Below are 22136 nucleotides of genomic sequence, written 5' to 3'. Positions count from 1 at the left end.
TGCCTAGAAATTGTTAGGAATAGGATTTATGCTAGAATGACCATTGATAATGATCAACTAGCTTGTTTATGTATATAATGTGCCTAATGCATGTGACCCTGACATTAAATAGGATTATAGATAGATGAGAACCTGACCACAGAATCGTCTATACCGAACTTGTGTAAATCTGACTTCGCTAGAGACCACTAGGAATGAGGCTTTATGGCTGGGCTACGGTTTTAGCCTTAATTGCCAATAAACCTAATGCTTTGCATGACCTAGGGTATATGCCTAATCAAGCCGTCACCCGAATGCATGTGAATAGGAAGGACAATATTGATCATATTAGTCTTTCACTTAGGACAATTACCTTCAATCATTGATAAAACATAAATCCGAACTCCCTAAACCCATATATAGGATTTAATCGAAGGATTCCTCAGCCTAGATTGTGCCATCCATTCATTCACCTTCTACCCTGTCATTTGTTCCCTTTATTTTGTTATCTTTATTGCTTTCAATTAGATTAATTAGTTATAAAAAACCAAACATTTATCCAACCCTCTAAACAATTAGATCATTCTAGGCAGATTTGCTAGTTATAACAAATAGTCTTTGTGGTTCGATCTCGTGCTTAGCATAATATTACTTGTTGCGATAGGATACACTTGTCCTATTAAATGCTATATACTTTACGAGCATCAAAAAGATCGTGAGAATCCTATTAGAGTAATTGCAAATAACATGTATTCATGTTTTTGGAAAAATACGAGACCAAGCATATTTACAAGAACACGGTATCCCTTCTCCAACACTGAATAGTGTGAGTAAAATCAATGAATACATGTTGTCTTCTTGGCCAGGTGAAGAAGTGTGTTATTTAAGTTCACATGTTATTTATGAAGCTGATAATTATTCTGACATACTGACAGTCACAACAATATCTACACTCCTAATTTTCTTAATACTAGAAAATCCAAATCATAAGTTGATATTGAAGATTGGAATACATGTGATGTTACTGTATAATATATATCAGAATAATGGATTGTGTAATAGAACTCGATTAGTGGTGACTCAATTGGGGAAACACATGATTGAAACTGAACAAATTATAGGTTGTAATATTAGACAAAAAGTCTTCATTCCTCAACTCTCTTTGATACCATCAAATATCAAATAACCGTTCAAATTTCATCGTAGACAATATCCCTTGGTGGTTTGTTTCTCAATGATAATAAGTAAGAGTTAAAGGTAGTTGCTTATACATGTTGGAATATATATTCCTTGTCCGATTTTCAGCCATGGACAATTGTATATGACAGTTTCAAGAGCTAAAAGTAGGACGAGACTTGAGAATGTAGTTTTCAAGGAAGTGTTCAATAAAATAAAGTAATTGTATCACTAAATTTAATGATATTACTTTTTTTAATCTGTTATTTGCATACCAATATAATTTTACATATTTAAAAAAATGGGTTAATTACATATACATACCTTGTGATAATATCGATTTGCAGATGTGTACTTGTGGTATTATTTTTTTTTTTTTGCAAACACAACCATGTGGTTGTCGTCGTTACAAAAGTCAATGCAAATTGATGGAATCTGTTGATTTGGTGATGTGGTACAAGGGTATTTTGGAAACAATGGACTTTGACTTTGATCTTCTTCTTCCTCATTTCTTCTTTTTCTCCTTTTTTCAAATTTTTTATTCTAACATTAACGTTGGAATTCCCAGCATATAGAATGCTGGAAAAATTCCAGCGTTCTATACGTTGGAAATTTCAGCGTAATTCTGGAATTTCTAGAATTCAAAGAAGAGGAAGAGGAAGAGGAGGAGGAAGAAGAATGTCAAAGAAAAAAATGTCAAAAACTTCACTTTCCGAAATTACTCATCCGATTTAACAGAGTTAAGTCTCTTGCCTTGATTTTGATAACGACGACAACCGCATGGTTGTGTTTGCAAAAAAAAAAAAAACCACAGATACCCATCTACAAATCTACGAAGCCACAAGGTATATATATATATATGCGTGTGTATAATTAACCCTTAAAAAATTTATGTATTGAACATTGAAAAAATCGACAAAAAACTATAAATTTAAATTACTCCTGATTTTCTTACTTTTCAATATTTTATTATTTGGGAGGTGCATATGAGTGTTAATAAGTCGGGGTTGTTCATAAACTATTTGAGCTCGATTTGAGTGGGCTTAGATCGACTCGAGAAACTAATGAGTCGAGTCTGAGTTTTCTTAAATTCGATTCGAAAGTTCGCGAATAAGGTCGATATTACTTTTTAATTACTATATATTTTATTAATATTTAATTCAAAATAAAAAATAATTAATGACCATAGACAAAAAAAATCAGTAATTAGTTATGGACTATAATTCTTACTCACAAGACCCGTAAAAAAACACTTAATGAATGCTTTAGAAATTTGGCTAGTCAGAAAATTAGGAATTCAAAGTTCAAATACAAATCCTAAAAACTAAATTAACTTCTCCCATGTCATGTTCTCTTTCTACTCTAGTAGAACTGACAACTACCGTCCATATAAAACCACACCCGCAACAAGACCATTTATGATCTGTGAGTTTGTCTTCTCTGTCCACCAGTAGCAGCTACTATTTTTGGAACTTGGTTATGACAAGTCGTTTTTTTTTTCTTTTAATATTTTAACATGTGAAGTATGTTATATAGATTCTATTTTTTTTTTTACCTTGTATGGTACTTATTTTATGCAGATATGATGAATTTGATTAAAACTCGTTAAAGTTCGGTACAAGTTTGGCGCGGTCAAAGCCCATCAAACTCAATCAAGCTCCGGTCAATCAAGGTTCGGTCAAATCCCGATAAAACATTAACTAGCTAATACCGAATCTAGCTAAGTTCGGTATGGATTTAGCTTGTTAAGGTTACACGTGCATTATAAATACTGTTTTGAGGATACAAAATTTCAAATTTGTAAGTTTTTTCCATAAATTTAAAATAGGGATAAGGTGCAAAAATGCCCCTAATGTGGATAGCTAAGAGCAATAATACCCTCAACGTTAAAAATTGTACAATTAAAGGTACAAGGTTGATAACTTAGTCAAATTTTAACCTCTCCAATAGATCATCTAACTTTCCGTCTCTTTGTTGTCAGCTAATAAAATTGCATCCGTCTAAAATTAATAAATGTCATTTATATCCTCATGTTCTTCATCTCTGTTGAAAACCTAAAAACCCTTCCAAAACCATTTTTCAATCTCTTAATCTGGGAGCCTAAGAAAGAAATCTAAGAAAGGAATCGAAGTGAAATAATAATTAATGATAATAATAATAAAAAAATTGAGTTGAAATGGTAGATTTTGGTGTTCTTAGTTTTTGGAAAGTGGGATTCTTTATATACGACGGGCCGAAGTTGATCCAGAAATGTCTAACAGGAACCTTTCTCTTGGAACGTCATGGTTACCATATTCATGAAGTGGGGATTTCCTGATGAGGCAGAACGTTGTTTGATTCTATATGCATGCGCTTGACCACTGCTCCTTGAATTCAATCGTTACAAGCTTTTGCTCAAATTCATGCTCTGATGTTGAAAATCTTAATTTCCATTGATGGGCACTTCTTCTCTTCTTGACATATATTCCAAACATGGGTTTGTGAATTCTGCAGAAATGGTGTTGAGAAATGTTATTTTTAAAATAGCTTGATTACATGTTATGGGATGGAGAGTATTGAATTTGGAAAAAGGTTTTACACACAGGTTTGGAGAAGATGAAGATATGGATATAAATGTCATTGAGTTAATTTTAGTCGAATGTGGTTTTATTAGATGGGAGTCAATTGACGGAAATTTTGAATGTTTAAAGAAGATTTGTTAAGAAGGTTAAAATTGGACTAAGTTATCAAACTTACACCTTTAATTGTACCATTTCTAATGTTGAGAGTATTATTGCTCTTGGTTATCAAGGTTAGGGGCACTTTTGCACCTTATCCCTTTAAAATATACTATTACTTTTATTACAATCATTAATTTATTTTTCACTATAAATTTATAATGCATTTACAATTCCTTGCATTATAATTTTAATTATCTAACTTTAAAAAAAATCATCATTAGCCAAGCTTCTTTTTGCTTTTTAAAGAACAAAGAAGATAAAATATAAAAAAGGGATAAAATACAATTTTATCCGAATTTGTGTCGCTGACACGACTTGATTTCACGGTTTTATATGATGGTTCATGTTAGCCGACCCCGAATCATTTTGGGACTAAGGCTTTATTGTTGTTGTTGTGTTGTTGTTGTTTAAAAAAAATAGATTTAGCCCTAACGTATAAAATGATGCAAATTTAAACCAAACCAAACCAAACTGCAGAATGAAATAGAAAGAAAGGGAAAATCACCTTACAATCAATATAACTCTTTCTCCAAGCACTCCTTACTAAGAAGAAGTCAATTTGGCTCGCATTACCGCCACTCCGATAAGTCACTAAGTGGGATGTTCTCTTCATAAACCATGTGTTCATGATACTCAAGTCATAGGCTGATGCGAATTCCAAAATATCATTTCCTGCTTCATTCTTATCTCCAAAACCATACCCTCCATGAACACTCTCAAACCCATCTCGCCTAGAACCCACGTGTCCATTGAGATCACCCCCCAGTACCATTTTTTCATCCCTAGGAACCTGTTGCACCACTTCCTCTAAGTCATCCCAAAAAGCTTGTCTTATAGACACATCTAATCCTATTTGTGGCGCATATGCACTAATGACATTCACAACCCCATCCCCTATCACTAGCTTAACACTCATAATTCTATCGCTCTTCCTAGACACCACTACTACATCATCAATATACTCCCTATCAATAAGAACACCTACTCCATTTCTACCCTTATCCTTTCCTGAGTACCAAAGCTTATAACCCCAAGGAGCTATCTCTCTAGCCTTGGCTCCAACCCACTTGGTTTCTTGTAGGCACAGTATATTTATTCTCCTCCTCTTCATAACATGTACAATTTCAGCTAATCTTCCTGTCAAAGAACCTATGTTCCATGTCCCAAAGCGTAACCTACTACCCTTACCCCTACCCCTACCATTACCGTGGACTAGCTTATTTACCCGCAACCCTTGCATATTTGACACCACCCCCGGGTCCTGAGGTGGCGCGCCGCTTCGGGGCGACGACCTAGCAACCCTTACACATTTATCACTACACCCGGGTCTAGGAAGTGCAGCGCATCGCTGAGTAGGAAACGCCCCAACGATATTTATATTATGGTTCATGTCATAAGATGTGGCTAAGTTTTACGCTGGCCGCCACAAACCTACCGCAACCTTCCTCCTTTGTCCGGGCTTGGGACCGGCTGTAAAGGCCACCAAGTGACCCTCACAGGCGGAGTTTAATTATTTAATATATTATTATAAATATAAATTTGTTATTTTTAATTAATTAAATATTTATTTTTAATTAATTAAATATTTTTAATCTGATTTTTTACTATGTTGACAACTCATTAAAAAGACTTGTAAAACACTTCTTCTCATTTCTTTCTGCTTCCGTAATTATATATAGTATAGATAGATATAGTATAGATAGATAGTTTAGAGTTAAATTTGCAATTCAATGATAACGCTAGTCTCAAATTTGGCCTTTTGTCCCGCAAGAGAAAAAAAAAAAAGAATTGAAAATAAGGAAAAAAGAAACTCAGATTTATTTCACATCAATCAAAGCAATTTGTTTAGAATTTATTTTCAAAAGAAAAAGGTAAGTTTGCGAGGTGAAATCTAGCAGGTGGAGGGACAGATCTGTCCATCGAAACAATAATTTCATTGTCTCTGTAATTTATCAGTTGGCTTCCCTTATAATTGCACTCCGACCACCTTCAATATTGGCGAGTCCCCAATCTTAAGGAATACTTGGGAGAAGGAAGAAACCTAAAACACCTGCATCATCGTCCACGTTAAGCTTTTTTTTCTGATTGTATCTCCTTCTACAGCTTCCTGTGAGTGATTTGCATCCTCTTATCTGTTTTTTTCTCATTATGATTGAAAATCTTGATTAATTGACACTGTGACTGCTGGATTCTGTTTATTTCGTGTGATTTACTTCTGTGGGTATGAATGATTACTCTATATTTTGATGCAATTTTAACAATAGGTATGCATTTTTTTCTTTGGATAAGGAATATAAACTTAAATAATTATATTGATAAAGTTTTGGGGGAGCCAACTTAATAGTGAATTAAACAAGCAAAGTGAAAGTTCCCCTTTTATCTCCATGTTCTGCGATACCCAAGCCTTCAATTGAACCCAAAATCCCCAATTCGCGTAAATTGAAATCTTCAAATCCTCTGGAAGCTCTAAAATGATCGATGATCACTGATTACCGTCCATGCCCGTCTGTCCTTCCTTCCAACTTCTAAGTCTGCTTTTCTTCCCCAGCGGCAGCAGCATGTAGTTTTCTTCACTCGTCTTCTGCTTTCGAGTATGATATAAATGTATTACTTGTTCTTCTGATAATGATTTCTTGTGATTGTGGATTTCGTTTTCAATCAGGAATTTCTTGTTCTTCTGCTTTTAATTGATTTAATTGTGTTTATGGGATTTGGATTATTAGGAATAAGGCTATTTTTGCTAATGAGCCATTTTCCCTTTCTTTCTATTTCATTCTGCAGTTTGGTTTGGTCTGGTTGTTGTGTTGCATAAATTCAATTGAATTAAGAGTGGGTTCCTAATAAATCTTTTTGTTGGATTTATTTCTTTTTTTTTTTTTCAAATATGACATGATGATATACATCCTAAATATTGTATAATTGCGATATTGGGATATTTATCAAAGTTATATGTATATATAAACTAACAAAGTAAATCATTCCTCACCATTATGCCCCTTTTCTGGGGTCAGAATGTTTGAATATTTATCAAAGTTGTCAATATTTATGAAATTGTAAAAGTGTACATGCTTCATATATTTCCCCATTACTTTGATGTTTGTGGCTCATCTATCATTAACTGGTTGGTGAAAGTTATTCAAACAGGAGAAGATTATCTCTCCAATTCCCTCAGGATGATCCCTAGATTATATATGCATCATGAGATTACGAAAATATTGATATCATTACAACAATTCCCCATCAAATTAATGATACGAGTAAAATTCACCATCAATTAGAATGTAGCAGCATTTGTTTTATGCTTTTTAATGATATCAGTAATATACAGTCAGTAATATTGATATCAAATTAATGATATTATCAACATGTTTAAGGCTGCACGAGAAAAGGGCCAGCTTGCATTTACACATTCTCACTCTTAGCTCCTCTTCATTGTTTTCTGTATTTTTGTATATGAAAAAGAGAGAGAGAGAGAGAGAGGCAGTCATTGGACTGGACAAAAACTAGGTGTTATGAGAACTCAACTATTCTGACCAATGCATCTTAAGTTATATTGTTATTGATTTTTATAAATTTATTATTTTGAACTATATATATAGTTTGCGCCCGCTAGTTAAAAATCCTAGATCCGTCCCTGGCTGTGACTGCAACCTTAGTGCTAGCTAACAATACCAAGACAAAAGTATCATAAATTTCTTCCAAAATATTTTGGCCTTTTAGAATCTTGTATGTTTCTTACAAGCTTGAACTCCTACGGTGTGTTTGTTAGAAGGGATATAGGAGGTGGGATAGGGATAAAAAACACGAGATAAGTTATCCCGTGTTTGTTTGGAAGATAGAAGAGTGGGACAGATGAGGGATAAGCCTCTTATCCCTCAAATCTTATACCCAAGAGGGGGGTGGTATAAGGAGGTGGGATAAGCTCCTACGATTTTAATAGGATGGAAAAGTCCATCTTATCCCTCAAATTAATGTTGTGTAGTTTAAATAAGGTTAAAATAGTAAAACGAATTATTTTATCCTTATCCCTATCCCACATACCAAACATTGAATAATAATTCTTGACTATCATATTTTTATCCTTATCTCAATCATTTATTCTTATCCCTGTCCCAACCTTTATCCTTATCCCTATCCCAATAGAATACCAAACGTCCCGCTAGTGGATAGTAGAAGATTGATTGGAGGTATTCCCTCAACTTTTAACAGGGATATTTGTTATGCTCTTTAAGACTGAATTTTGAGAGAATAAAATTTGATATCTTATTGAATAGAAAAGCCCTTATTTTAAAGATACCTCCAACATTATACGATGATTCATATTGAATTGACAATAGTATTGGGACACTGAGAAAGATGTAACAGTAGTTATGCGAAAAGATACAATTTTCTATTCCATATAATGTGCCAGCTCGGCTCGGCTCGGCTCGGCTTGATTACAGCCCTAGTGCCAGTAAGTTTTGTACAGAATGGGCAAATAGTTTATTAGACCATTCTGAAGTGTGTCATGATGACTTTTTATATGTAATACATAACCTAGAAATTTTACCGAAGATGACAACCTTGTGAAGCTGCCATAATTAGTGCCTAATGAAACAAGTAAAGCCGCGATGATCGCATCACAAGAAAATCTGTTCTATGAGATTTTCTTAATAATGCTATGCATTTATTAACCTTTTGTAATATCCAATTCATTCTTTACATAATAGAACTATATTGCAACTGAATGTTGAAAGGTAACAACTTCTCTAGTATATGAGTAACTTGTCTTGTGAAAAAAACAATTAACTGGCATTTTGCACCATATAGTATATATGACTCAGTATTCAGTATTCTCATCAAAGGCAAATTAACACATGCAGTTTTTGTTGTTGCCTCAAAACTGTGAGGCACACAGACATGCATATAGTCTTAGAAGATGTCTCCAAGTATGCACTTAGATTATTCCTTTGTAGAAGGTGCTATGAATCTGTGATGAGTCCTGTTCAAACTTTTGCCCGGTTTTGTCGAGTTCAAAGCCAAATAATTACTTCTTGAAGAATAAAGTAAGCATTACATGGCACTCAAGTGCAAGGTGATTTGTGTCAAGTCCGAGATATGTATAAACAGAAATTTTTAGGCTTTTATTCTTGACATGTTTGAGCTATTGGTACGTTGCAATGGATTGTTTATACTGCATAATATTCACATACATTTGTTGGATCGTTTTCTTCTTGTGACATTCTGTTTCTTTCGTGTATGCATTTGGACTTTCGAAAAACCAGTAATGAGCTGCCATTTGCCTGAACAAGATGCATGGATTCTCCACCGCTGATGGGTTTGTGGAGATAACTGAAGACTTGACAGAAATGATTAAGTACGTAGCAAATGAACCCTCGGTAGGGCTTTTCTATGTTCAGCAGCACACACAACATGCAGTTCCAAATGTTATTAATCTCAAGAATAATATCGTGGAGAAGTCACGCGAAACAGTTTTACACACTGAAGACACAGAGGATTCTATCACCATGTTGAAATCAATGAAAGATTGCGGTTCATCCATCGCAGACGAGATGATTAAAGATATCAGGGCTTCTCTTGCACTAATGTCAGAAAAACAACCAAGGAGAGGACTGATCAGTAATGCAAGTTTAGGCTTTCAAATTGGAAGAAGTAGTTCATGGGGACCGGCCAGTTGGGGTCATAATAGAGGCCAACCGGACAGAGGAGGGTCTGGTACTTATTTTTCAACTGTGCTGAAGACTGCTAAAGAAAAGGCTACCAATTTGAAGTGGCCACAACTCGATCCGAAAGAATTAACACCAATCTCAGCTGAGAAGCTTCTGTCTAATCCTGATCCAGCACGGTTGATTGCATCTGCTAGCACAAGTTCGTCTATGCCTGATATGGAGTCTGATGAACTGCCAGTATCGAGTCAGGCAGTGGATGAGCTACAAGAAAAAGATGAACAGGTCGAGACAAGCTTGATATCACATAATCTATTGTCACAATTAGAAAATTATGAGGATTTTAAGGCTGATAAAGAAGCAAAATTGGAGGATTGGTTGGAAAAAACTAATGGCACTAACAGACTGGATAAAATTGAATAGGTATAGAGCAAGCCACACTAAATTGATTTTTTTTTTTTTTTATCTAATTCTTGGATTTGAGTTTTTTTTCTTTATTGTAGCAACACTTCAGAGGTTGAGGAATGTTTTTCTTGTACAATCTGTTTGTAATTTATTTTTCCTTCTGTTATGATATCCTGTTTCAGAATAAAACTGTATTCCAAATCTTTCTGGAATAAGAATGTATTTTTAATAGTATTTAGATTTCACATAATTGAGTATATTTTTAATGGAATTATTACTCTCATTTTCTACTAAATCACCCATTCATCAATTATTTTAACATTGTATATGAGATGGAAAAAAAAGCATAATAAGGAATTTCGAGTAGTACGTCTAAGAAAACAAGAGGGAATTTACAAAATTGCAAAGAATCTATAACTTATAAAGAAGGAATAAAGGATATGAGAAGCAGGACATCTTAGAAAACAACCATTTTTGAATTTACAAGCACAATTATGAATACACATCTGCACTGTTTTTCTTTTTGCCACCCAAGCATGGTCCTGACCATTCCCAGAAGCAGATTTCATTAAGAAAAAGATGAATATTATCAACGACAATGAGAAGGATGTTGTGATGATGAAGATTGGTTAAGGTTCGGCATCAATGGAACCAATTTCTTCAATTTGATTTGTCTACATATTTCCCATATTCTCGGCTTTATCCACACCGACCCTGGCATGGCATTTTCCCAGATCCTCTGCTTTCCGTTATAACACAAAACTACATCAGAAGGGTGGGGAGGATTATGGGTGCATTATCAAGTTAGTTGATTTGCAGTAAACAATCTCCAAAGGATGCATTTGAAGGAATCATAGTCTGCTTCTGTACAAGCTTACCGGAGCAGCGCCCATAATGATAACCAAAGATGTCACCTTTTATGAGGAAGCTTCAATTCTAGTCTCTGTATGAGAACCAATGTAGAGACTGATGGGATATTCTGCACAAGCAATTGAACAAACCTAGTTCTTGCGCGTCCTAATATTGCCGGAAGCGACGATAATAAAGTTGTTCGGCTGGGCCATGTTGACAGATTCAGATGCAAGGAACAAATCTGCAAAATGAAAGAACAGGAAACATCCAAAGAGAAGCATTAGCTATTTCTCAGACCAAACATCACAATCTCACATTTGTACCAAGGATTTTAACTATAGCCATCCATTATTTATTTTGATTAGACCGTGAAATGGAATAACAATATCAAAGAACCTGACAAATGAACCATTAATCCAAATCAAGATCAAAGTGTAGATATAAGATGTGCCTTTTATAAAGCATAATCTTTTAGCATAAGGCAAAACTTGAAACACTTAAAGGTGCTTAAGCTGTATGTGGCCAAAGAGCATCAAATAAATCGAAACCCAAATCAACGAAATGAAGTGAACGACAAAATTTAGTTTACCAAGTGAAGGAAGCCAGTCATTATAGAAGCAGTACTAGACAGCATTTTCTGTCATTCAGAAAGGCATCATTTTGGCGTCATTTGCTCATTCTTCAACCCCTCAACTTGCCCTTGTACTTGAAAAATTCAATAATCATAATCAGATTTTATAGCAAAAAATGATAGTACGATAAAAGAAGACATCAACTATGGTCTATGGTTAATAGGTTAATTACACCCATGGTCCTACAATTTCTAGACTATAACATAATAACCATACAGTTTTCAATTTGTAACAACTTTTTTTTTGCATGCATCATCTTAATGGGCAGAACCTAGTAAGTCGAGTCAGGCCCTGTTCTTTGTTACTTAATTTCAGTATCAATCAGTTCCGTAATTTATCATTACTTATTATAATTATTATTATTTTATTATTATTATTATTAGAAACATTATTATTTTTATAAGTTTTTAGCTTAATTATTGCTATTTTTAAATAGTAGAATGGTAGGATTTATTCTCGGATTCGGCCCATTTGGACCCATCTCGGCCCGTTGAGTTGTTTTTGGATCAATTAAGCCCTCTCCACATGGCTGGAGTCACGTGACTATTGTTACTTCTCATTCCTCCTCCTTGACTCAGAGATGCACCACCCCTGCCCTTTTCTAAGGTTGATTCAGCCCTTCTTGCCAAACGCATCGCCTCCAATCGGGTGGTCGGGTGATGCATACGAACCTTGTTCTGGACTTCCTCCTTTAACCTTTTCACAAAGTAACGGGCATATTGCATCTCAGGCTATTGCGGAATCAACGAAGTCACCATCTCGAGTTCTTTTATGAAATCTTCCGTAGAACCATGCTGCTGGATAGCAGCCAACTATGATGCACGGAAACAGAAACTGAAACGGGAAACGTAATTTTTTAAAACCATAGGAAAAGGAAACGTGAGGGAAACGTGTAAATATTAAAAATATAGGGGCATATTTATAAATATTCCAAAATATAATAAACATAAAAAGTAATAATAAATTATAAATACAAAAAATAATCATTGATAAAACATAAAAATTACAAATACATAAAATAATTATTGATAAAATATAAAATATAGAATTCATAATTGCATAGTTATGAAGAAGTCAATAAATCAGATTTCAAACAACCCAGACTCAAAGAAAAGAAATCAGAGTTAGGCCATGTTCTTTTTGACTTAATTTTAGCATAAGTAAGTTTAGTTCAGCAGCATTCAGTTAAGTTAAGTTCAGTTAAGTGAATTTAATTTAATTTCAGTAATTATCATTATTTATTATAATTATAATTATTTATATATAATTTATTATTATTTATATAAAATTTATAATTTAGTATTATTTATATATAATTCATTATTATTTATTATAATTATAACTATTTATATATAATTTATTATTATTTATTATAATTTATAATTTAATATTATTTATATTCATCATTATTTGTTATAATTATAAGTATTTATATATAATTTATAATTTAGTATCATTTATATATAATGTATTATTATTTATTATAATTGATATATAATTTATTTTTATTTTTTTGGTAAGAAATAATTGATATATAATTTATAATTTATATATAATTCATCATTATTTATTATAATTATAATTATTTATATATAATGTATTATTATTTATTATAATTTTTATATCATTCATCATTATTTATTATAATTATAATTATTTGGTGCAGTTAAGTTAAGTTCAGTTAAGTTAAATTCAGTAAAAAAGAACAGGGCCTTAATACCTGCATTTTTTGGAGATAGATGTCGATCACAAGAAGATTCAGTATTTGAAGAAATCAAGTTTGGTAAGTTGTTTATATAGAATTAGGTTTGCCTTTTTGAAATCAATTAAACCGTTTCAAAGTTTCACTCAATATGAACCAATTTCAGTTTTCTATTTCATCAGAATCCCTACAAACCGTTTGAGTTTTGATAGAGAAAGATGTTTAAATTCTGGAAACGCGTTTCAAATTTCATGTAATTATAGAAACGTGCCCGACGTATCGTTCCAGTTTCGGGCGTTTCCGTTTCCCACCTCTTATGGAAACGCTGAAACGTTTGTTGAAGAACGTTTCCGTGCTTCATAGGCAGCCAACTCTTCATATGGATTGGGTATCTCTAAGTGGCCAAACCACTACAAAATTCCTCCTTGAACAACTTCCTTGTTATGTCTGGATTGGACTCCCTCAAGATGGTGAACCAGTTTATCAATGGGCTCTTCGTACAAATTTCAGTATTGTCAAGCCAGAGTTCTTCGGGGTTTCGGTTGATTCTAAAGTATGTTTCGGCCCTTGTGATCCAACCCATTAGGTCTACTCCATCGAACATTGGAAGCTTAATTCGCCTTCCGGCCAAAACAGTTTCTGAGTTCGTGTTACTGTTTGGTGTACCCGACCCCAACTCAAGATGCCTCCTCGTGCCGGGGGTAACGATGTTGCCGGTGAGGAAAGCATCCTTTCGGGTTGAGCTGCTCGGGTATTGTGGGTCTGCAAAACAGAGTCATCTTCATCCTCGGTCTGTTTCTCAAGCTTCTTCAAAATGGCGTTGAGCTGCTGGCGTGTTTCTTCCGCCGAAATCTACAGTGAAGAAACGTTTTGGGAGAGCATGGGAACTTATTTCCCCATCCCAGTAAGTTGTTTCTCAACTCCGACTATCTTAACATTAGTAGCGTCATACTTGTTTTGTACCCGTGGATCCATTTTGTCGACGGTCTTGTACATCCAGCAGGTTGTACCAAATTGATAGAGAATATAAAGGATATAGAAAGGAAGAAACTCAATGAACAACAACTAGAGGAAGAAATATGATCTGTAAATGAAACAGTAAACTACTTCTCCTTCTACAGAAGTTACTCTGCAAAATAAAAAACCATTAATGGCCACCCAGGGACTGAGCCCCACCCCTACCTATCTAAAACAGGAGGATACCCAGAATAACTAAATAAACCACTCTACTGTATTCCTACTGTCCCCTTTATTTATCTAATACCATTCCACTAACAAACAAAACTCACGGTCCCCACATCATTAAGTGCACTGTCCCTTCTATCTCCTTTCATAAACCCTTAATACTTTTGGTCCCACACCCTCTTGGTTAAGTTTGTTCACACATGCCACTTGGTGAAGGCAATGTGACAGCTGAAATGTCCGGCAACCTGGCTCATTGGATTTTATCCAGAAGAATGCATGCAAAAAAATTAGAGTTAGGAGAGTTTGTTGTTGCAAATTGGAGAGTTATAATGTTGTAGTTAGTAAAGTTGGAGAAATCATGGGCGTCTCATGAAAACTTGTAAAAACGTTTAGCTACTACGACATTGAACATAGAATTGTAAACGACATTGAACATAGAATTGTTAGCAACTCGGAAATCGTACACACAAAAGAAACAGGGATGAAGATAACTGGAAATTTTTTGTTTATGAATTCTCCTTATACAACAAGATAAGGATGGAAGAAAGAATGGAACTAACAAATAGCCAAACAGGAAAAGATAAAGGATTAAGTAAACTTTCGTCAACCCACCAATATAACCAACCCTAAGGTTATCCCAATCTACCCACAGATAGAGTTGAAAAGAAATACCAGCTTCTGCATACCCAAAACCAGAGAACGTAACCCTCCTAACAAACCAGCACTATCCTTGAAAGCTCATACCCCACTGCTACCTCACATAACAGTTTTCTCTCCCCTATTCCTTCTCTGATAAACTTGCCAGATCCTTTGGCCATAGCTGGTGTGATCCAAAACTTGACCCAGATCATCTTGTTTTCAATCATATACCATATGATATGATAGATCTAGCGCCATATAACACATTAAGTTCATTTCTTGCCTTCAAGGTAAAAATAAGAATTTTTCCCATGAGCAAAACATCAGTAGACACCTATGATAAGTTAATATACATGGAGAGAGTTTCTTATTATCGATTTCTAGTAACCAAAAAGAATAAATGAATTTATGCTGCCCCATGAACTTTAGATTAACAAAGTGGCTTACCTAAATTGATCTTTTAAATATTTGTCTCTTATTTCATAGATTTAAGGTAAATTCTAAGTTCACCCAAATGAAGGGGATAATAGCAAAATAATAAATACGGATATCTAGTAGAAGGTTAAAATAACTCCATCTCAAAGAATTTTCTTGTGGCGAGTCTTGAACTATGCCTCTCACAATAAGTAAAATTTCTCTATTTAAAGATGATAGAAACTCAGCCTGTGAGGGTCACTTGGTGGCATTTACAGCCGGTCCCAAGCCCGGACAAAGGAGGAGGGTTGTGGTAGGTTTGTGGCGGCCAGCGTAAAACTTAGCCACATCTTATGACATGAACCAAAATATATGGTTCATGTTAGCCGACCCTGAATCATTTCGGGACTAAGGCTTTGTTGTTGTTGTTGTTGTTGTTGTAAAGATGATAGATAGAAAGCCTCTATCCAACAGACATGCATGCTAACCACAGATAGTAGCATGACAAATGATAATGAAGAAAATACATGGGAATCTCCTGAAACTCCAAGTCCACACATGATCTAACCATATGAAACCCTTGGCTGCAGGATACGGGATGCAGTACGAGTCAAAATCGGTAAAGTCACTTAGTGATCTTTGTTCATGAAATATGCAGGACTAGACCAAGCATTTTCCAGATAGATTAAACAAGATCTGTAGCTCATGCAAGTAGCCCATGAATGTTTCCACTATTCAAAATATAACAATGAGAACGCAGGAAACTGTCGAATACCTGGTTAGATCAACAAGAGATCTTTGCTAAGAAGCTCTCCTAATAGAAATTGTTGAAAATCTTTCGTGAAAGTGTCGTTGTCAAGAAGCAAGAATTTTCCAATGTACAAGAACTCAAGCAAAATTTTAGATTCAGTGGCTTTGCCATCAGAATTAGCTGGCCCAAATAGTCTCCAGAAGTCACTCTGATGGTTTGAACCCTTTCCTAGTTGTCTCTTCGCAGGATTTATGGGATAACATCAGCAATTGCTTATGTAACTTTTAGAAGGGTTCGAGTTCTTATTATTATTTTTTATGTCAGATTAATTGCTCATAGGATTAAATTTGGTTGGTTGAAGTGGAAGAGTGTTACGGGTTTTCTTTGCGACCCCAGCAATACCTAATAGATTGTTGGGAAAATTTTACAGCACGACAATTAGACCTGCATGGTTATATGGTACGAAGTGCATTGTTATATGGTACGGAGTGTTTGGCAATGAAACACTGTCACATTCATAAGATGTCAAGTGGCGGAGATACGTATGTTGTGATGGATGTGTGGTCATACGAGAAAGGATCGGATGAGTAATGAAATAATTAGGACCATAGTTATTAAAGGCGCGCCTCGGCTAAGGCTCCAGCCTTAGCGCCTTGGTTAGTCAGGCGCGCGCCTTGGCTACCTTAGGGTAATTTAGGGTATTTTAGGGTTTTGAGGGTGTTTTAGGGTTAGGGTATTTTAAGGTTTTTTAAGTCAGAAAATAAAAGAAAAACACAGACAGACAACACATATCGCAGCAGACATTATGCCTTAGTAGTTAACTAGAACTTAACTCATGCATTTTATGGTTTTATTGTTGGTATTTGACTATTTGTGACTAGTATTATGAATTTATGATTTTTTTTGGTGCCTCTCGAGTCGCTCGGGCGCGCGCCTTAAGTTGCGCCTTGCGCCAAGGCTCCAGGACCCCCTTGCGCCTTTAATAACTATGATTAGGACAAAAGTAGGAGTTACATCTATTGAGAATAAAATGAGGAAAAACTGACTAAGGTGGTTTGGCCATGTAAGATGAAGAGCGTTTGATGCGTCGGTTAGAAGGATTGAAGAGTGGCAAAGGGATGCAATGGTGAGGGGTAGGGAAAGGCCTAAGCAAACTTGGAAAAGGGTGATTGAGAGTAATATGAGTTTATTGGGGATTAAGGAAAATATGGTAGTGGATAGGAAGGAGTGGAGGGAGAGAATTTATATCGCTGACACGACTTGATTTCACGGTTTCGTATGACGGTTCATGTTAACCGACCCCGAATCATTTCGGGACTAAGTCTTTGTTGTTGTTGTTGTATTAGGAAGCTCTTTGATGTCCTTTTCTCTCTTTCACTCGCCTAGCAATAGCACAAAGAGAAGCATATCTCTAACTTACCATGAATAGCTTTCATCTTTCTTAGCCCGTATGCATGCATAGTCACATTACATCCATATATAGGCATAGGTCCTGGTGCACTACGCGTCCCCGCTAAGCGAGGGTTCGGGGAGGGTCCCACCACAAGGGGTACCAGGGCAAGCCTTCCCCTGCCAAATTTTTTGGCAAGAGGCCGCTCCTAAGACACAACAGGTAACACAATAAAATGGCAAGGAAGCTACAAGGTTGAATTAGAATCTCAAAATGATTTAGGATAAATTTGGTTAGCTGGCAAAAGGTCAAATCAAGAGAAGCATAATTGAAGGATAACCAAGGCTGGTCACCCACAATTGGAGGTTGTGGGAAGGAGAGGGAGATCCAGTCAGACACGGATACAAACATTTTTTACAAGAAAATGAGAAGACTTAATTCATATGTACAACATAAACGATCCAGTTTGTACTTATAATGAACAAAATATGATATATCCCAACGTACCTGCACCAGATATTACAAATTGTGCCTGATTGGTTGCCTGGGCTTCCTCTAGTGCTTGGCCATTTGCCATATTTGAATTCAGAGGACATAGTGACCTATTGCTGTTGCTTACTACTTTTGCCCTCCTAAAAGATTTTCATCAAATAGAAATACAAAACTTTCAATTGATTGATCAAATGGAAAAAGTACAACAAACAATAGCATTGGAATGTCTACGACATGCCTGATAAATTTCTGCTTTAAATTGCCTGGCTTTAGCTTTGAAGTCCCCTTAAAAGTGCCCACTTTAAGAGCCAAAGAAGTTGATGTGACTTTGCGACTGCCCCTTTCAGCCTTAATTGCAGCAATAAGAGAGTCAGCTGTAGGCCCCAAACCCTTTCTCCCAACGAGCTTCACCCCTAGCTTCTCACATAGATAATTGATTCTCATTTCATCACCTCCTCTTATCTCTCTTAGCATAAAAGCTTGTTGTTTTGATAACAAAGTGTAAACATGAAGCTGCTGTTGCTGACCAAAATGCGACTGAAGCTGCTGAAAAAGTAATTTATTGGAATGTTGTTGATCTGGCCCAGAACCTTCCTGATTTTTTTTTCGAGGTTCATTAAATGTCACCCTCAATATCGCTGCAGACTTTGGATCAGTGTTCTTTCGACCAAAAATAACAGAAAAACTCCCAAATTCTAGATCAGGCTCTCTAAATAAATCTGCAAGATGAGAAGCACAGTTATGCGCATTCTTTGAAGGGCTCCGACTAACCTTCATCCTCATGGTTCGTGCACTAGCATGTTGAGCTATATTTGCAGCTTCCCTTAAACCACTAAGAAAAGCTCCATGCATAGTTGCAGGATAGCGTCTTGTTGTGGCTTCCCCAGCAAAGAAAAGCCTTCCATCCCCAACACTTTCTGCTAATATATCATAATCATCACCAGAAGCACCAACTGCAACATTAGAGTAAGAACCAAAAGTAAAAGGATCACTACCCCATCTTGTACACACAGTTTGGATAGGGTCTGGGACAGTGATCCCCTTTGGTTCATAAATACCTGCAACAGATCACGTGCCTCATTATTATTTTGATGACAAGCAATTATTAAAACTTTCATTTCATCTAAGTCCTGCTTATAAAAATGTTACTCCCTCCATTCCTTTTTATAAGTCATTCTAGCAATTGAATTTTTTTCCAAAATATAAGTCTTTCTAGTTTTCCAAGAACTTTTAGCATAGTTTTCCGGTCCAAACATTAAATATTTTATCTTGATCCATGTGTTTTTCAAAATTACAAAGACTTATTCACCAACCATTATATGAGAGAATTTTTTTTAGTTAATCAATGTAAATTCATTAATTTCACTCCACATTAATTGCATTTCTTAATCTGTGTGAAACAACCTAGAATGACTTATAATTTGGAATGGAGGGAGTAAAAACACTGGAACATGGAGAGAAATCATGCATTTAAAAACACAGGAGGACAGAAAAGTTAATGATCATTACTATTATCACTTAAACTAAAGAAACTTCAGTATAAAGGGTGTTTTAAAAACTATAAAAACATGAATGATTGATGATTCTATTACATACAATAAAATCATAACAAAGGATTACCCTTGAGAATCTGAAGAACTTTTGTCACTGCATCTGTGGGAGGCATACTCTCAAACTTGTGGGCAGCTTCTCCTGCTACAAGAGCAATCAACAGTGGATCACCAGCCACTGTTGAATAGCTATAGAACAAAAAGAACTCCCCTCGACTGCTTGACTCCTCGGTCAAATGCCCAAATGTGTCAAGATCACTTTCCCAAAACACAGAAGGAAAAAGCATTGCTACCTTATTCAATAGCCCATAGCCCAACCTCTTTATTCCATCTAGCTTCCGCTGTGGCAACTCAGGGATAAACTTTATTGACCCATTCTTCAATACCCCAAGTGGTACAGTACACAAAGCCATATCTCCATCAAAAACTTGACTCCCAGAAATAACCTGTACGCCGTCACTCCCATACCTAATTGTATGCACAGTCTTCTCATATAAAATTGGTACATTCTCCGCTAGAGCCTGAACCAACCTCCCATTCCCTCCAGGCATAAAACAATGATCTCCTCCCATATCATAAGGATCATCCTGGTCCCAAAACGCCAAAGAAAGCTTTGACAACAACCCAGCATTAGCATACTCCAAATTTGCACAATGCCAATTAAACAAGTTAATTTCCTCCTCATTCACCGCATCCCCATAAGCCTGCCTAAAAGAATCCAATGCTGCTCCTAGTGACACATCCATGGAAACATCCCCCATCAATTGCCTAAGCCTACTGGCCTTATCCAAGGCACGATTAAAAGATGTCTCAACCTTCCTATCAGTGTCCACATCAACTGGTTTTCCATCAAACCTATATAGGGGACACTTATCTCTCACCTTATGCAATGCCTGCCCTAATTGCCTAGCTAAAATTGCTAATGGATTTCCCAAAGTCCCTGTCAACACACTCCCACCCAAATCTGCAGATGCAGAAACCTTATTTCCACCTCCTCCTTCCATCTTTTTGGTGTAAACTCTCCCTCCCGCACGTTTCCTGCCCTCCAGAACTGTAACCTTAAACCCAAACCTTATTAACTGCCTCGCAGCAGCCAATCCTGCCAAACCGGCACCAATGATTATTACACTAGACTTAGTAAAATCGCTGGGGATTTTCTCTTTAATTGATTGTGAGACTCCAAAATTGATGTACCCGTGTGAAGTTAAATAGTCATAAGCAGAATCTAAAAGGCCATGACAATGTTTAGGCACCGAATTTGTGAACATTTCTTTAGTAATCCAAAGATTCACATTTTCGCGCCATTTGGCAATGATATGATTCCTAATAAGAATGTAATTAACCTGCTCAATTCCGCCAATGGCAGAAACTACAGCAGCCTCAATTTCGTCGTCAGTTAATGAATCCGCAGGAAACCCAGCAGAGAGTGCGATCAAAGCCTCGGAGGTGGATTCCTTGTTAATTACAATGATCTCTTCGGCGACGTCAAGCGGTTTTCGCGTGAGAGAATGCAGAATAGGGTTAGGGTTTTCTATTGAGGTGTTAGTTGGCGGCAATGGCGGAAGATGAGGAAGCATAAAGGAGGTGGTAGTGGCGGTGGTGGTGGTACGTTGGGAGCGACCGCGACGCCTTTTCTTAGGGACAGAGAAGGAAAAAAGGGCGTCAGGAAGGGAGAGAGTAGGATTAGGGATGGAATTGGGATTAGGAGAGGGATTAGGAAGCGGAGGATAGGAAATGAATTCAAGTGGAAGCGAAGAGAATTCATCAGAAGATGGGGTTGCGGGATTCATTCTTACAGATTTCACAAACTAAGAAACAGAAATTAGTACCTCTCTCATTATTGTTCTTTGAAATTTGTTCTTCGTATTCACCCTGGTACGCTAGCTTCCTGTTTCTGTGCTGCAAAGACAAATTCCTTGAGCCCTTGCTTGGTTGGGGTCACTCGAAAGTAATGGAAGGTTAAATATTATGTTAGGTCTCGTTTGATAAAACTGGAAATTAAGTATTAAAAAAATAAGTACTGAATTTTAAATATGGAATATTATAAATGTTGAAATTATTAAATGATATAAGTGTTTGATAAATATTAAAAATAAGTGTTCAATATTAAAATATTAGTTGATAACTTAAAATTTTAAGTTAAATATTTTGACTTAACAAAATAAGTGATATGTAGCTTAATTGAATAATTTAAGTGGTTAATAAAAAACCATTATCAAACACACTTAAACTAAATAAATGCTTAATCCTTTGCAGGTCGTCTTACTTTAATCCAGTCTATCAACTGCGCTGCTCCAAATCACATCATGCAAGCCTGTAAGCTCCCTGAACCGGTCCTCAACGACCTTGATAAAATTAATCGGCGTTTTCTGTGGGGAGAGTCTGGGGATGGGAGGAAGATTCACCTGGTCCCTTGGAAGGAAGCCAGCCAGCCTAAGAGCAGGGGGGGTCTTGGTATAAGGCAAGCTAAGGACAATAATAAAGTCCTGTTAATGAATCTTCTTTGGAGAATGTGGCAATCCCCCTCCTCCCTTTGGGTTCGTCTTCTGTGCGGCAAGTATAGGAAAGATAGAATCTTTGGTG

The 22136-nt window shown here is 36.0% G+C and overlaps 2 protein-coding genes across 4 annotated transcripts; one reads left to right on the top strand and one right to left on the bottom strand.

Annotated features, from left to right (window-relative positions):
- Positions 1 to 5707: 5707 nt before the first annotated feature.
- LOC136226001 (uncharacterized) lies at positions 5708 to 10180 on the top strand. Its single transcript, XM_066014249.1, has 2 exons — positions 5708 to 5984; positions 9140 to 10180. The coding sequence occupies exon 2, from the start codon at positions 9167 to 9169 to the stop codon at positions 9962 to 9964; it is 798 nt and encodes a 265-aa protein (XP_065870321.1). The 5' UTR covers positions 5708 to 5984; positions 9140 to 9166; the 3' UTR covers positions 9965 to 10180.
- Positions 10181 to 10319: 139 nt separating this feature from the next.
- LOC136225999 (protein FLOWERING LOCUS D) lies at positions 10320 to 21473 on the bottom strand. 3 transcript variants are annotated; one of them, XM_066014247.1, is made up of 5 exons: positions 19624 to 21473; positions 18242 to 19061; positions 18019 to 18143; positions 11388 to 12264; positions 10320 to 11039 (listed from the first exon to the last, which is right to left on the bottom strand). In XM_066014247.1, exons 1-4 carry the CDS (start codon positions 21341 to 21343, stop codon positions 12200 to 12202), a joined length of 2730 nt encoding a protein of 909 aa, XP_065870319.1. In that variant the 5' UTR covers positions 21344 to 21473; the 3' UTR covers positions 10320 to 11039; positions 11388 to 12199. The 3 variants fall into 3 exon arrangements, with proteins under 3 accessions (XP_065870319.1, XP_065870320.1, XP_065870318.1); XM_066014248.1 differs by having other exon boundaries at positions 11388 to 11503; XM_066014246.1 differs by lacking the exons at positions 10320 to 11039; positions 11388 to 12264 and adding an exon at positions 13091 to 14562.
- Between the last annotated feature and the right edge of the window lie 663 nt (positions 21474 to 22136).

Source organism: Euphorbia lathyris, chromosome 4, assembly GCF_963576675.1.
Source record: "Euphorbia lathyris chromosome 4, ddEupLath1.1, whole genome shotgun sequence".
Taxonomy (NCBI): domain Eukaryota; kingdom Viridiplantae; phylum Streptophyta; class Magnoliopsida; order Malpighiales; family Euphorbiaceae; genus Euphorbia; species Euphorbia lathyris.
This window is presented reverse-complemented; position numbering and strand designations above follow the sequence as displayed.

Excerpts from the sequence above, each read along its gene's own strand:
- LOC136226001 (XM_066014249.1), top strand. The coding sequence starts at position 9,167 with ATGCATGGATTCTCCACCGCTGATGGGTTTGTGGAGATAACTGAAGAC.
- LOC136225999 (XM_066014246.1), bottom strand. The coding sequence starts at position 21,343 with ATGAATCCCGCAACCCCATCTTCTGATGAATTCTCTTCGCTTCCACTT. Across the intron at positions 19,062-19,623 it reads AGTTCTTCAGATTCTCAAGG|GTATTTATGAACCAAAGGGG; the intron begins GTAATCCTTTGT and ends GATCTGTTGCAG. Across the intron at positions 18,144-18,241 it reads TTAAAGCAGAAATTTATCAG|GAGGGCAAAAGTAGTAAGCA; the intron begins GCATGTCGTAGA and ends AAAATCTTTTAG.